Here is a 13,345-nt window from a genome sequence, read left to right as displayed (position 1 = left end):
TTCATCACTGATTCAAAAATGCTAACTGCAGGTTGTAATGCTATCCAGCCAGCATGATAATTACAAATGATTATCATCATATTGATTGACATATAACTAAGAGCAATTCTTGCACATGGTCAGTAACCACGACACTTATAGATAATCACACTCCAACTCAGCTTTTAGGCAGAAAATGAACTGCAGAAGTTTTCTCACACTGGGACAGGACTGACTCACATTACAATCGGAAAGGTTCAAATGTACCCAAAACAAGACAAGCAAGACAGAACACACGGTATAAAAATGTTGTCTTACCTGTGGTAAGTGACATCCATCACACCTTTATTGACCTCTGTGGAAACGGATGTAATGGGACAGAGCTTTCGCTCTGAATGATGCCGTCTTACAGTGTTCTCCAGAAGAGTGGTCGCTAGATTAAACAAAAATGGTTTTGATTTCATAACCACTCACTCTTTTGAACTCTATTTATCATAGTTTTACCCTTTTAAAATCCCCTGTGCTCCGGGCCTTCACAGACAGTAGATATAAGGACCCCTGCCAAGGAGTTCAGTTAAATGTTTTCAATCAGTCATCAGTCATCAGTTCCCTATAATTGATTTCCCTTACCTTCAATCGTTTTGACCCTTTGAAGGGATTTGCCTTCTGTCCTCTTGGCTCTCTTTAAATCAGTCGGGGGGGCCGATGATCCTAATCCTATGGAAGGCAATGAGATTTGAGTCCATCATGAAATGTAACTGTTTCAGTCAAAAACGTGCAGCATCTCTATTCCAAAGAGTGCTTTTCTTGGAAGCTGAATATCTTGTTGTTGACAGACAAACACAAACTGGTTTGAGTAACTGCCATATTGTCAAAACTGCATCTAGTACAGTGAGTATAATTCTCTCTGGAAGGAGCAATGATACAGGAATTCTCTCTATTAAAATAAAAGTCTCTCTCCAGCCGACATACAGTATATGATGGCTGATTAATCTCTGGAATGATGCACATCCCAGTGTTTATTTTGTTGAAAGTTATTTATTTCAACTACTTAGAATCCAAAAATTAAATGTAGCACACATGCATATCTTAGTACAAAGTTAACAGACCCTAATTGCAACCAATTTATTGTGGCCGTGTCGACCAGGGCGCTAATGTTTTGGCCTGATGCATTTGCTGAGATTTGTCAACTTTGCCCCAAAGATTAGTGTGTGTGCTACATTAATACCACCTGGATATTCAGCAGCTGTCTATCCAGTGAGAACCATGTTCACACATGTAACCATCTGTTGTGCTGACCTAATGTACCTGCCAAACATGGTAATAGCATTATATAGAGTGCTATATTAGTGTGCAAAAAAGACACTTTGGTGGATTTTACAAGGTAATTTAATAGTCATTTTTTACAATGCTATGATTTAAAGACAAAACAAGGTTCGAGTCCCTTAATGCTCCATTCACAAAGAAAAACAGTCTGTTTTATATAACGGGGTATAAAGGATGAATCAAGTTTCACAGCCTGAGAATATGAAGCAGCTTATGCTTTTTAAACTTAAGTTTATTATATTAGGATAGTGTAACACTGTTTAATACAGATGCAATGACAATTCACAACATCAAAGTTTGCCACAATATACTTCTCTTTGTGATCCAGACTGGCACCTGCTACCATAAACATCACGTCTTGTAGTCATCTTTAAAGTGACTACGAAGCACTTTCAGATTTTTTTGATTCTAGCGGCCCTTTTTTCTAGCGTAACAACACCAGTGGCCGCTGTTGTAAAGATCTTTGCTAGAGCATGCCAGCGGTGAGTGCATTTTTTTTGGACGCAAGTGACAGAGAGAGACCCAGGATTGATCGCGATGAGGTAATGTGTATTTATATGTGATTTTATATGTGATATATGTGATCGGACCTGAGCACAGGCATTATTAATAACGATATAAGAATAGAAGTCTTTTTCGCCGATGGTCTTGTTTGCTGTTACAGATCATTTACAAGCATCACAGGATTCACAAGACTGTTTCATAAACACTTAAAAGTCCCTCGTAGTCACTTCAACATATTATTATCTCTCTGAAAGCACTGAATTCTGATCTGCTTTGTTGACAGTCCAGAGGAATATTTATATCAATGAACTGAACTCAGTACACTAAATAAAAATGGTGCCCCATTGTTTCCAGTCAGCAAGTCGGGCTGGTTTCTGAAGAACATCACAATATGAGGCAAGATATAAAGCTGCATAGAAGAGCTTGAGGACGGGCCTGAGTGCACATCATTCAGGGGAACACACATAGTCATCTGTAAGTCCAGTCCTCCAGTGGAGGAGTCCTGATAGATATGCAGGTATTGTTCATCTCCCCCAGTTTCTCCCCTGTCTCTGTTTCATTGAGTTCACATTCAAGGACTTTTGGTGACATTAGCCCAGCTGGGGAAGGAATCCAGCTGGAACATGGCCACTCCCCACGTGTTAATGGCCAGGTTGATGGTTAGGACCCCAATAATGTTCAAAATAAATCCAGCTTTGGCCTGAAACAGACAGAAAAATAACACAACATAACATTGGTGTTATTGGTGCCCACGTGAAGAGCTCTTATATTAATCTTATATAAATAATATTAATTCCAGTTTGTTTAAAAATACTAAGCTATGTATACATTGCATTTCTGCTGCTTGAGCTCAATATCGTAATATTTTGTTGCTATTATTATTCAGGATGTTGCGCAAATAGATAACAATGATCAGATATGAGGATTAATATAAACTGCTTATCTAAAAACTTGATATGAGCCTTTATCCAAAACACTGTGTGCATGTTATCATGCTCACTTTCAGGGTCTCTATCTGTTCTGGAAGGTCTCACCATGTCTATGACTTTAAGGTTTCCAAAAGAAAAAGCGATGGCGTTGGGTGGAGTGGCGACAGGCAGCATGAAAGCCAGTGAGGTGGCGATGGTGCACGGTAGCATCACGTACAGTGGGTGTATCTTGATGGCAGTGGCCTGGATAAAAACAAAAAGAAAAGTGAAATTCACTCACATGCTGAACAGGCAAGTCTAGATCTGTCAGTGCCAGAGGAACTGGTTGCATTGTTTGTTCTGTCAAATATGGTCTATTAAGATGTCACAAAACAAAAAGCTACAGACAGCAGGCAAATATTTTAGATCTCAAGCAATGACAGTTTCATTTTCAAACAAATACATACATACTTTCAAAGATAACATCAGACTGAAAGACTATTAATGAAGAGATGAGATTTGACGTTTTCTGTTTCAAATCAGGAAGAGGATTTTTTTTTATCTAAATACGCGTTTGACACTTTTCAGTAGTTCCTTCAGTGTAGTTTTACATATGGGATATCTGAAATTAAGAGATTTTGGGGAATTTGATTATGTCGTTTCTCTTGCAGAGTTAGATAAGAAGATCAGTGTAACCGGTACATCTGTGGGTTAAAGATCCCCTTCAGACATGTTTTGAGATGCATATAAAACACCTTGCTTGGACAAATAATTTGCTTGTGATTTGTTTTTTCTACACACAAAAAAACGTCCATTAGATTGTCAAAATACTTAAGATGACACCTACTCCGTCATTCTCATGGAAACATTCTGATTCTATGATTATGTGTTATGAGTATGTGTCATGTGATGTGTATAGTTTTCCTGCTGAACACAAGATTTCTCCTACTTCACTGTGAGGTCCATCTCGCTGTATGTTCACTGGCAGTGTTGGGCAGAAACGTCGCTACAAGTAGCAACGTTACTAGTTGAACTACATTTCTCAGTAGCGTGGTGGTAGCATCGCTGTTTTCTTGATCAAATAGCTTTTCAGTAGCTTAGCTCTTTTATTGACCAAGTAGTGCGGTAGCGTCCACACAAGCTAAATTTTTCCAAACACCTCTGAAGCTCAGCGCAGCGGAGCTTTCTGCTGCGGTCTGAAATACAAAGATCAGTCAGTGACGTCACCACCACACAAGGCCGTGTATGTGGAGCCGACAGAAGTACTTCCGTATGACGGTGACATCACAAACCAATCCTTGGGCTGATGCCTACAACGTCTCTGCTGCAGGTGACTAAAGACAGGTGAGCTTGAGTGAGTGACGTTACTTTATGGAAAGATGGCGAGGGTGAGGAGGACGGAGACGAACTGATCCCGAGACCAAAAGACAAACTTAGATACAGTAACATTACATATAGGAGGTAAGAGTTGGGGAAACAGAGAAACATTTGAAAAGTTTGCATTACTCTAAATTATTACTTTTGTGATTTTTAACCAGCAGAGGGTACAACAAAAATGCAATTTCTACAAAACCAGAGTATGGTGGTTAGTCAAAATTATTAGCTTAAAATGTATGTAGATATAGCTACTAGTACAGAGTGGGCCTAATAAAAAATACCACTTTTGAAACTGGCAGTTATATGGGATACTGGTAGATGGATAGAGTACTTTATTAATCCCAAAGGGAAATTAAAGTGTTACAGCCACTTGACATAAATTAAATACAAAAACAATGAGGTAGGTAAAAGAAACAAATACAATTAAAGGCTGAATTATATACAATAACTAAACAGACTAACTCAAATATAAAATATAAATATAAAAGCTGAAACTAAAATACAGACTAGAGAACCTTAACAAAAACTATAACTATAATGTGCTATTTGCTGAGTAAACACTGTTTAATGATGTTAATATGCTAAAGTTGTTCCAATATATACGTATGTATGTATGTATGTGTATATATAAAAAAAATGTGTTTTACAATTTTTTTTTTGAAAAAATGGCTTTGACGTTGTTAAACTACTGCCATGTTGCTGTAGCTTACCTTGCTACATTTCTATGGGTGGTAGCTTCGGTGTAGTGAAGCTTAATTTAATGTAGAGTAACTGGGAGCTTAGCTCACTGTACTTTCCAAGTAGTTTGCGAACACTGTTCACTGGAGGCTTCATGTTCCCACATCACATTTGTGAAGCTACTGGACCAGGATTGGCTTTCAAATGGTGTCACAAATTGTAGCGCAGCACTGCCTCAGAGCAACTATCCACTTTCACCAGACAAATGAGAAAACAGCCTTCTAAAGTTAAACTTTCTACACAGTGAAGATAAAACATCAACTGTAAGAACAAAAAGAAAAACATTAAACTGACCGGCGGGAAACTTCAAGTATAGGTGTAGAGCCTTGGGTGATGAGTTTAGCTTTGGCAAAAAGACAAGTGGCAACAACTAGCCCTGCAAACAAACTAACATCCCTCGGTCTCACTAATGAACGCATAATATCTCATTTGTTTAACATGTACACAACCATAAACGTAACAAAAACAACTATGTTCACTCTCACCATGGAGGCCAGGATTGGTAGAAAGAGAGTGGTGGTGGCTGTGTTGCTGGAACATTCGGTGAACGCGGCCACCAGCATAGTCATCAGGATGGTGATGGCGTATGGAGGGATGCTCTGCAGCGGGATGAGACTTTCTCCCAGCCACAGAGAAAGTCCAGATTTCTTTATGCAGGGTGGTAGAACACACATCAGCATCAAAACATTTAGTCTTCGGAAAAATGTGGACTTTATGATCGGCTGAGTTACCTCACTTCCATGAGCCAATGCATAACCTCCGCCTAGAAGCAAAAGGACGTTCCAAGGGAACTTTCTATGGACGATGTCCCAGCTAAGCAGAGCTGGAGGGGCTTCAGCAGGGGCCCCTGGTAGAGCAAGGAGACAAAGAAGAAAGAAGCTCAAATATTTACAGCTTTCATCAGCTATAAGTTAGGACGGTCAAAAATAATGATTTAGAAGGTGGGTTGGGTCAATGACTCACAAGTGGCCCTAATGACCCTGAAATTCAGAGTTCACATGTGACCTTAACAACTCTATAAAGACACTCCCACACAGGGTTTAAAGCCTGCAAACCTTCTTCCAGTTAGATAAAAGAAGCCGCTCAGATGAAAGGTGAACCGCTTCAAGATACTAAAACAAGGCCAGTTGCCTACGATATAACACTTAGAATTACTATGAACTGGATGACTGGGAACCTTCATCAAGATGTAGGAAAACCTTTTACTGTCCACAGATAAGAGTGTTGTGACCATAAATTCACTCCATGAAGATAGAAGAAAGTGTGATAAATGGCAAGCCATCAAAATCAACACCAAAATGTGATCTTGCAACTAGATCCATACTATAAAACTATTTTTTTTTCCCCCATTGTGAGACAATGACTTCGGCACCTCAAAGTCTGTGTCATGTCTTTTAAACTCTATCTTTTAAGCTTGTTAATCATTCTTCTGTCACTCCTCTGTATACAAAACAAATGGCTTTTCCACCTTTTAAAGTGCTGCAAAACCCTTGTTGCTTACGGGCAGGAGCTGGACACGCTCAACTTGAGTTACCGAGAGCCAAAAAAATATCCATTGATAGAAAAGTAATTTTTTTGGAGGAACAGCAGCACAGCTCGTTGTACAGACTTGACCTTGGTGCTATCAGGCTACAACTCAGGAAGCACTGAATCAGCGAGAAGCATTATCACAGGCAATAAAAGTTATTAACTGCATCTTTGTGGTGTACACACTGAGAGAGGACAAAAAACTGCACACTTATGTTCATGTAAAAGACTTACATGCCGCAGACATAAATTGCCAAAAAGAGATCAAGCTCCTGCCTTTATGCTTCAACATATATATAGTCTTATTCTCTTAAAGTGTGCTGATTTATGTAATTTTCGCACAATTAAATAATGTTGTTTACTTCAAAATTTGATCTTTAAAAGCTGCACAGTCAATTTGTTTCCACACCTTTTTTTTACCTCTCTTTTTTTCAGTAATAAGACGTGTATGGCAACACACCTGTTGCGCACACAAAATGATCCGAAACATGCCAGCTGACCTACCATCACTGGACTTCCTGCAGCATCTGGGTAATTTGGACGGGATGCAGAAGAAGAGTGCAGACATGAATATGGCCACAGTGCCATCTGTGACGTACCTGATGAGAAAAACATGTTTATTTCTACTGCATTAGCTGAATTACCTCCTGAATAAGCCCAGGACTTGAAGGAGAATTACAGGGTCGGTTCATCAAATCCAACATCTGACACTGGCACAAGGGCTGGGTGATACAGCCTTTAAACAATATCACACAAATTATCTCAATATTGATAATCTCAATATTGTCAGTCTTCTCTAATGCACTTAGATATTTTTGGCCAAAAATTATATCAATATTGTGACAATACCATAGTGATGACTATCAGTGTTTTCACTAGAACAACATTTTTGATTGTATTGGTATGTATTAGAACAAGAACAACAGTCTAGTAAGTTCATAAAAATGACATCACTTTGCTTTAATGCCTTTAAACCCAGGAAAAGACAACGCTTATGCCATATTAAACTATAACGTGACCAAAATATTGCTATCATTAGGCGGTAGAAAGGGAATGTGCCATAGATCAACCAAAATATCGCTATATTTTTCCTGCGCATTATTCAGATAGTAAGAATCTCCGACATGGGCAGTTTTACAACACACGTACACTTGGACTTTTGAACAAAGAGGCTGACAGGTTTCCATGAGCACAGTAATGTCACCGTCACAAATATTGTGGCATAGTTAAACGGCAAAACTAAAAGATGTAGTAATAAACTTGACAGGACAGAGGAACGTCTCCAGAGAAAACAGAATTTAACTTTTATCTTCTGGAACAAATGTTTAAGGCTGGATCTCAGGATTTATCAGGACTTTTTTACTGAATGATCAGCAGTTTTTGTACTCACGTTTTGTCTTTGTTGAAGAGCACAGTGGCCCAGCCGGGTATGAACCCAGGCTCCCTGGTAAACCACAGAATAACCAGCAACGTGAAGATGACCAGCACACAGCCCTCAGCAAAGCCCATCCTACCCAACTTCCTGTATTCGTCTTTGATGACCTGGTATGCCTCTTTGTCAGCATCTCTCTTTGTGCTACATCCAAAGGACTTTTTCAAGCTGGAACAACACGATGTGGAAATAAATTACTCAATTCTGATTATGTGGATTCTTTAGAGGTAACAGTATTGAATATGACTGTCGTCCATCAAACTCACTTGAAGCCCAAAAACATAAACTGCAGCCACAGCCAAGACAGGGCGAGCATTAGCAGCATGTTGGGGAAAGCAAAGCCAAACCAGCTTGCAAAGTTGATTATGCCGCCATTCTCTGGGAAGAGTCTGTTGATGATAACAAATATTAGAAGAACATTAGAACTCAAACAGGTGGCTGAGCTCTCTTGTCTACAAGTCCCAGCAAGCATTGTCCCAAAGAGCTATTGTTTTCATTGACTAGGCCATCACTTATCAGTTAGGTTCTCTCTAATTTCATTGCTCAATTGACTTGGCATGACTATACATCATGGGCACCTGGTACATTGTGTTGACATCCAAATGCCGATTGGGTGAAACTTAGGACCTGTTCAGTACTGTGACTCATTTGGATGGAGTTACATTTTATCAAAACCAATAGGAACCCTACCCTACTGTAGTAGAAAAAGTCAATCTGGCCCACCACACTATAATAAGGATTATATAATCATCCTTGGTATCCGGTTAGTTCCCATAGATTGAATCTGGCCTGATAAATTTGCATTCAGGAAAATTGCCAATTTGTGTGGGTGCATTTGCATATCTGCAGCACGTACTCATCAATCTGGCCTTTCAGGATGACATTGGGTGTGGTTCCAGTGAGAGTGGCCGTCCCGCCGATGCAGGCGGAGTAACAAACACTTAGGCTCATGCCTTTCTTCAGCTCTGCATACTTCTGCTCCCTCTGGAGTCTGCGCTGCTCTGCCTCTGGACTCCTGTCAGCTTCTTGAAGGATAGAGACGACGTCTTTAGAGATGAAAAGACTTCTTCATTTGAAGTGTCTTGAATGCAACATGAATTTACTGCTTGGTTTTTCAATGCTCTGTTATTGTTTAACACAGTGTCGACAAAGTTGCCATTAAGCTCAAACAAATCACAGTAAGAATACATTTGGCCTTTTATTCTTTTCTGAGCTGTCTGCTGCAGATAAAGCTAAAAACCTACTTGAAATAACATTTTGTTTAATCTCCTTCACGTCTTTGCCGTCGTCATCTTTATACGCATCTGCAAAACACCATTAGAAAAACATTAGTAAAATTAGCATCTCAAAAGAACCAAAAACACTGTTAAACACTCACCCATGTTAATGCTGCTGTCCTTTGGTCTGAGCTCCTTCTTATGGTTTTCTTTGGTGTCGCCCATCTCAAACGCCTGGTTTTCCTGACCATCCTTTGCAGCACTCAGGCCATATTCCCTCTCTTCAGCGTTGGCCTCTGTATCGCACAGCTGCTGCAGCACAGCGCCAGCAATGGGCAGCATCATAGCAGTGGCGGCAGAGTTGCTGATCCACATGGACAGAAAGGCTGTGGTGCTCATGAAACCCATCATCAGGCTTGAGAAAATGCAAAACAAATGATGGGATGGAGGGTGGAATGTTGAAGACAGCATGCAAAGAATTTCAGTGACAAATCGTACTCAAGGTTATGTGAACTGGGCATATACAAAATGTATATTGTAGCTGAGGTATGTATATGTTTACATGTAAAGAGAAAAGCCTCTTACAAAGCTGGCTTCACCCCAACAATTAGCAAAACAAGAATGGCAATTCTCTTGTGCAGGTTCCACTTCTCGACAGCGATGGCCACCACCAGCCCACCAATAAAGAGCATGTTGGAGTCTTTGAGGTACTGGATACAAACCTAGATAAGGAAAGAAGTCCAACTAGGTTCATGTTGGAGCGTTAAACTGATTCCTTGATCCTTGAAAACAGTTAAAAGACCCTGTCAAACACATTTTTAAAGAGGTATGTAATTAAAATGCATGTGTACATATGGAAATACCTCGCTTGATTGCATGATGCCCATCATGGGGAAGAGAATGACGGGCAGCAGGGCGGTCACAGATAGAGGGATACACTCTGTGCACCAGTACAGCGCCATGAGGATTATTACATAACCACATTTTCCCTCCTGCGATGAAAGACGAGTGTTAACACACTGATGCATTTGACACGTGCACATGCGGATGTTAAAGCCTTGAGGGGTTCTACAACAAAACAGAAACTTCTTTGCCTTGGCAGAATCAAATGCACGTGCGCTCACTGTTTTACATATATTTGCATGTTCAACTCTGCAGCAGACCACTAAGTATTGCATACTACATGTCTTAGCAGGGCAAACTAAACAGACCGCTTTTGTCTACGTTGTTGAAGGAATTTATTCGATGTTTCAGCATGACTACTGTCTAATGTAGCTCTCAGGGGACATGCAGCAAACTAATTGTTTGTAATTACCAGAATAATTCATACTTTGTTGATCTTCCCACGTGCTTGATTTCTTTTCTGGCGGTATGTTCTGTTTATGTTTATGAATTATGTTCAGCTGGTTGCTTTAGAGAGGAATTGTGTTATTATTCATTATTGTTATTTGTGTACATCTTCAGTAAAACTGAAGAATAATCAGCTGTGATGAGCTGAAAGGGCGCAGAGATTGTGGTCTTTGGCTTGATGGGACTGATTGAGCCTCTGAACATGATCCCACTTTTCAATTTATCATAGTCAAAGATTACATGGCACAAAGGGTCACCGACATGAATGTACTTCTAGACAGATGCATGTGATCCTTTTTACAATTATACTCAGGGCAGAGTCTCATTTGATTCAAAACATAAAAAGAACAATCATTTTCTACATAAAACCTCCCAAATCAATCTAACTGTTGGGTTACTAAACAATGAGATTCCTTTGCTGCGTATCACTCCCCTTCTCTCTCAACCTATTTCCTGTCATGTCTTCAGCTGTTCTGTCAATAAAAGCCAAAAGGACAAAAAAACCCAATGAGATTCCTAATGAGCCTCTACTCTTCTCTCTCCTGACTCCTCAGTGGCAGAATGATACTTTCAATCACTTTCATCATTACACTCATAGTCAGCAGAATCCGCTCTTATTTGCCTCATTAACTCTTAAGCGTATCTCCACAGAAACCATCATATGCCCCATTTAAATCATACCACTCTCAAATATCATCCTCTCCAACCTCCTTCCATAATGAATCATGTAGCATGCATTTGCTACATCTATAGTCAGGGGTCTGTCACCTATGCACTGCTTGCTCCGAGTCATCACATTGAAGTTGTAGAAATAGCTGCAGCAGCACAATGCTGATCTGTTTTTTTGTCAGGCCTGCTTAATAGAGGTTTTCCAAGGTTGTTTAGATAAATGGAAACCGTGTTTGTAGTCAATCTAGTCCTGAGTGGTGCTTTAACAGATGTCTATTGTACTAGTTCATAACACTGCTAATAGAGCAAAAGACAAAGGTCAGAGATCAGATTTGATAAAACTCCTGGAAAGTCCTTTAATCAGCGCTGTTCTTTGATGTTTGACCTGTGAGACCAGACCTAGGATATAATCTGAGCTGGATCACATATCAGACAGACCAGTTAACCCTAAATGTGCAGTGAGGGTGACCTGCGGACATCATGACTTGATTTGATTCTTGTCTCTTTTATTTTCCAGTTGTGGTGCCCGACCTTAGAGGGTTTACAAATCAGGTCAGATATTTCAGGTTATTTTGCTGCTCAGTCTTGCACAATATATTCTGCCTTTTCCCCCGTAAGCTTGACGAATACAATTTGCTACAACAAAGGTTCCTACAGTGGAACTGTCATGGCTGTTGCCTACTATTGGCTCATTTTGTTTTTGAGGTGGATCTGCATTGTGAAATGTGACTCCGTTGGATACTCTGCCGCTCAGCACCTGACTATTTGAGTAAACACCTCCTGGTAATTAAGCACAGTGCCAATCTGGCAAAGACGCATCTGGGATACGTTTTCACTCCTTTTTGTTTGTAATGTAACTCATTATAAAATAGCGTCAATCCGTTCTGTTGTGTGCTGGAATATTAATCCTATTTTTATTTTTTATCTAAAATTGTAGGTCATTTTGCAGCTCAGTCTTAAACAAGATATTCTGCCGTCCCGTCCAAGCTTGGAAAACAAAATTTGCCACAAAAAAGTTTTAAGTTCTTCTTAATCAGCACAAATGCAGGACATTTTAGAGGGTACATGCATCATGACCCCATATACCTCGTTTTGAAGAGTTTCAGCCCTCACGTCTTTACTTCTTTAATCCATCTCCCTGAGAAGATTGATGGGTGTTGGAGGAGATCTGTGCTCTAAACAAATATCTTATATCTCCCATCAAGTTGATTTAATCCAAACAGCAACAATACTTCGGCAAAAGCGACTTTGTTTCGACAATTTTCATCCAGGCTTCCAACCAGTGGCTCTACAAGATGGTGGCCTAACTGCACCATGTGGTCATATTAATGGCACATATTTGACATTATTCTAAAAATGTATTGCAAAAGTTTTTTTCCTTAAAGAGTTATAACAGCAAGGCAACTCAACACAGAAACACAAACTTAAGAAGACATGCAAACATACTGTACATTTTCAGCAATATTTTGAAGGCTTAAAGTAATAAAGTGGTTCCTCAATTTATGTGTCATATAGCTTTGGACTACAATACATCATGCCATTAGACAAGCCTGTCCCTATTCAGTAGGTTTGAAGTTTAAAGTCATTGTCTGCAGATATCTCCTACTACAGAAAAACACACATGTGTAAATTTTTCTTACCGGGGTTGGGATGATCAGCGGCAGAGGCAGGAGTACAAGAGGTGTCAGGAGTATTATAATGTATTTCCTATACATCCACAGAGATTTGAGAAATCCCGCCATGCTCCACACAATGTGATGGGCAACCAAAGTATTACAGAGTCAGAGGGGAAAGAATTATAAGCCACACCGCCTTACTATCTAAGAGGCAATATGCAACAATCTCCAAGTATATATGGTGGTAAATACACAAGGCACCCTGGAAAAAAAAGGATTGAAAATTAACTTTGGAGTGAGGGGCCTGCATGAACAGGGTGTGTTTCCATGTGTTTAGAAGGTGACAGATAAGGTAAGCAACTATGAGCAATAAACAGAAAAAATAATCTTTTTTTATCTTGACCGTAAGATGAGACAGCTGTTTTGTCTGTGTCCGTTGTGATAAGATTTAATTACAGGTTGTCAACTGAGCAAGGCACATTGCACAAATTCATAAAATGGAATGGCATGTCCAAGGATGAAAAACAAATCCATCAAACAAAAGAGTTACCAGGCTTAGCAAATAAGTAGTGTGGGTGTTGCTCATGAAAACGAATGCTATGATTCCTAAGAAAAGCCTTCCGGACAGGCTGAAATGTAGACAAACCAGATCATCCTTCTAGTGTGTGTGTGTGTGTGTGTGTGTGTGTGTGTGTGTGTGGG

General features: G+C 39.8%; 1 protein-coding gene across 3 annotated transcripts; it reads right to left on the bottom strand.

Annotated features, from left to right (window-relative positions):
• Positions 1-1,350: 1,350 nt before the first annotated feature.
• LOC115567491 (solute carrier family 13 member 2) lies at positions 1,351-12,992 on the bottom strand. 3 transcript variants are annotated; one of them, XM_030394154.1, is made up of 13 exons: positions 12,668-12,992; positions 9,860-10,000; positions 9,594-9,730; positions 9,170-9,423; positions 9,036-9,095; positions 8,648-8,813; positions 8,058-8,180; positions 7,750-7,959; positions 6,864-6,958; positions 5,564-5,679; positions 5,318-5,479; positions 2,844-2,981; positions 1,351-2,509 (listed from the first exon to the last, which is right to left on the bottom strand). In XM_030394154.1, the coding sequence occupies exons 1-13, from the start codon at positions 12,767-12,769 to the stop codon at positions 2,381-2,383; spliced, it is 1,833 nt and encodes a 610-aa protein (XP_030250014.1). In that variant the 5' UTR covers positions 12,770-12,992; the 3' UTR covers positions 1,351-2,380. The 3 variants fall into 3 exon arrangements, with proteins under 3 accessions (XP_030250014.1, XP_030250003.1, XP_030250024.1); XM_030394143.1 differs by having other exon boundaries at positions 8,648-8,816; positions 12,668-12,990; XM_030394164.1 differs by having other exon boundaries at positions 8,648-8,816; positions 9,872-10,000; positions 12,668-12,986.
• Between the last annotated feature and the right edge of the window lie 353 nt (positions 12,993-13,345).

Source organism: Sparus aurata, chromosome 2 (assembly GCF_900880675.1).
Source record: "Sparus aurata chromosome 2, fSpaAur1.1, whole genome shotgun sequence".
Lineage (NCBI taxonomy): Eukaryota > Metazoa > Chordata > Actinopteri > Spariformes > Sparidae > Sparus > Sparus aurata.
The sequence above is the reverse complement of the archived record's forward strand: the minus strand, read 5'-3'. Positions and strand labels throughout refer to the sequence as shown.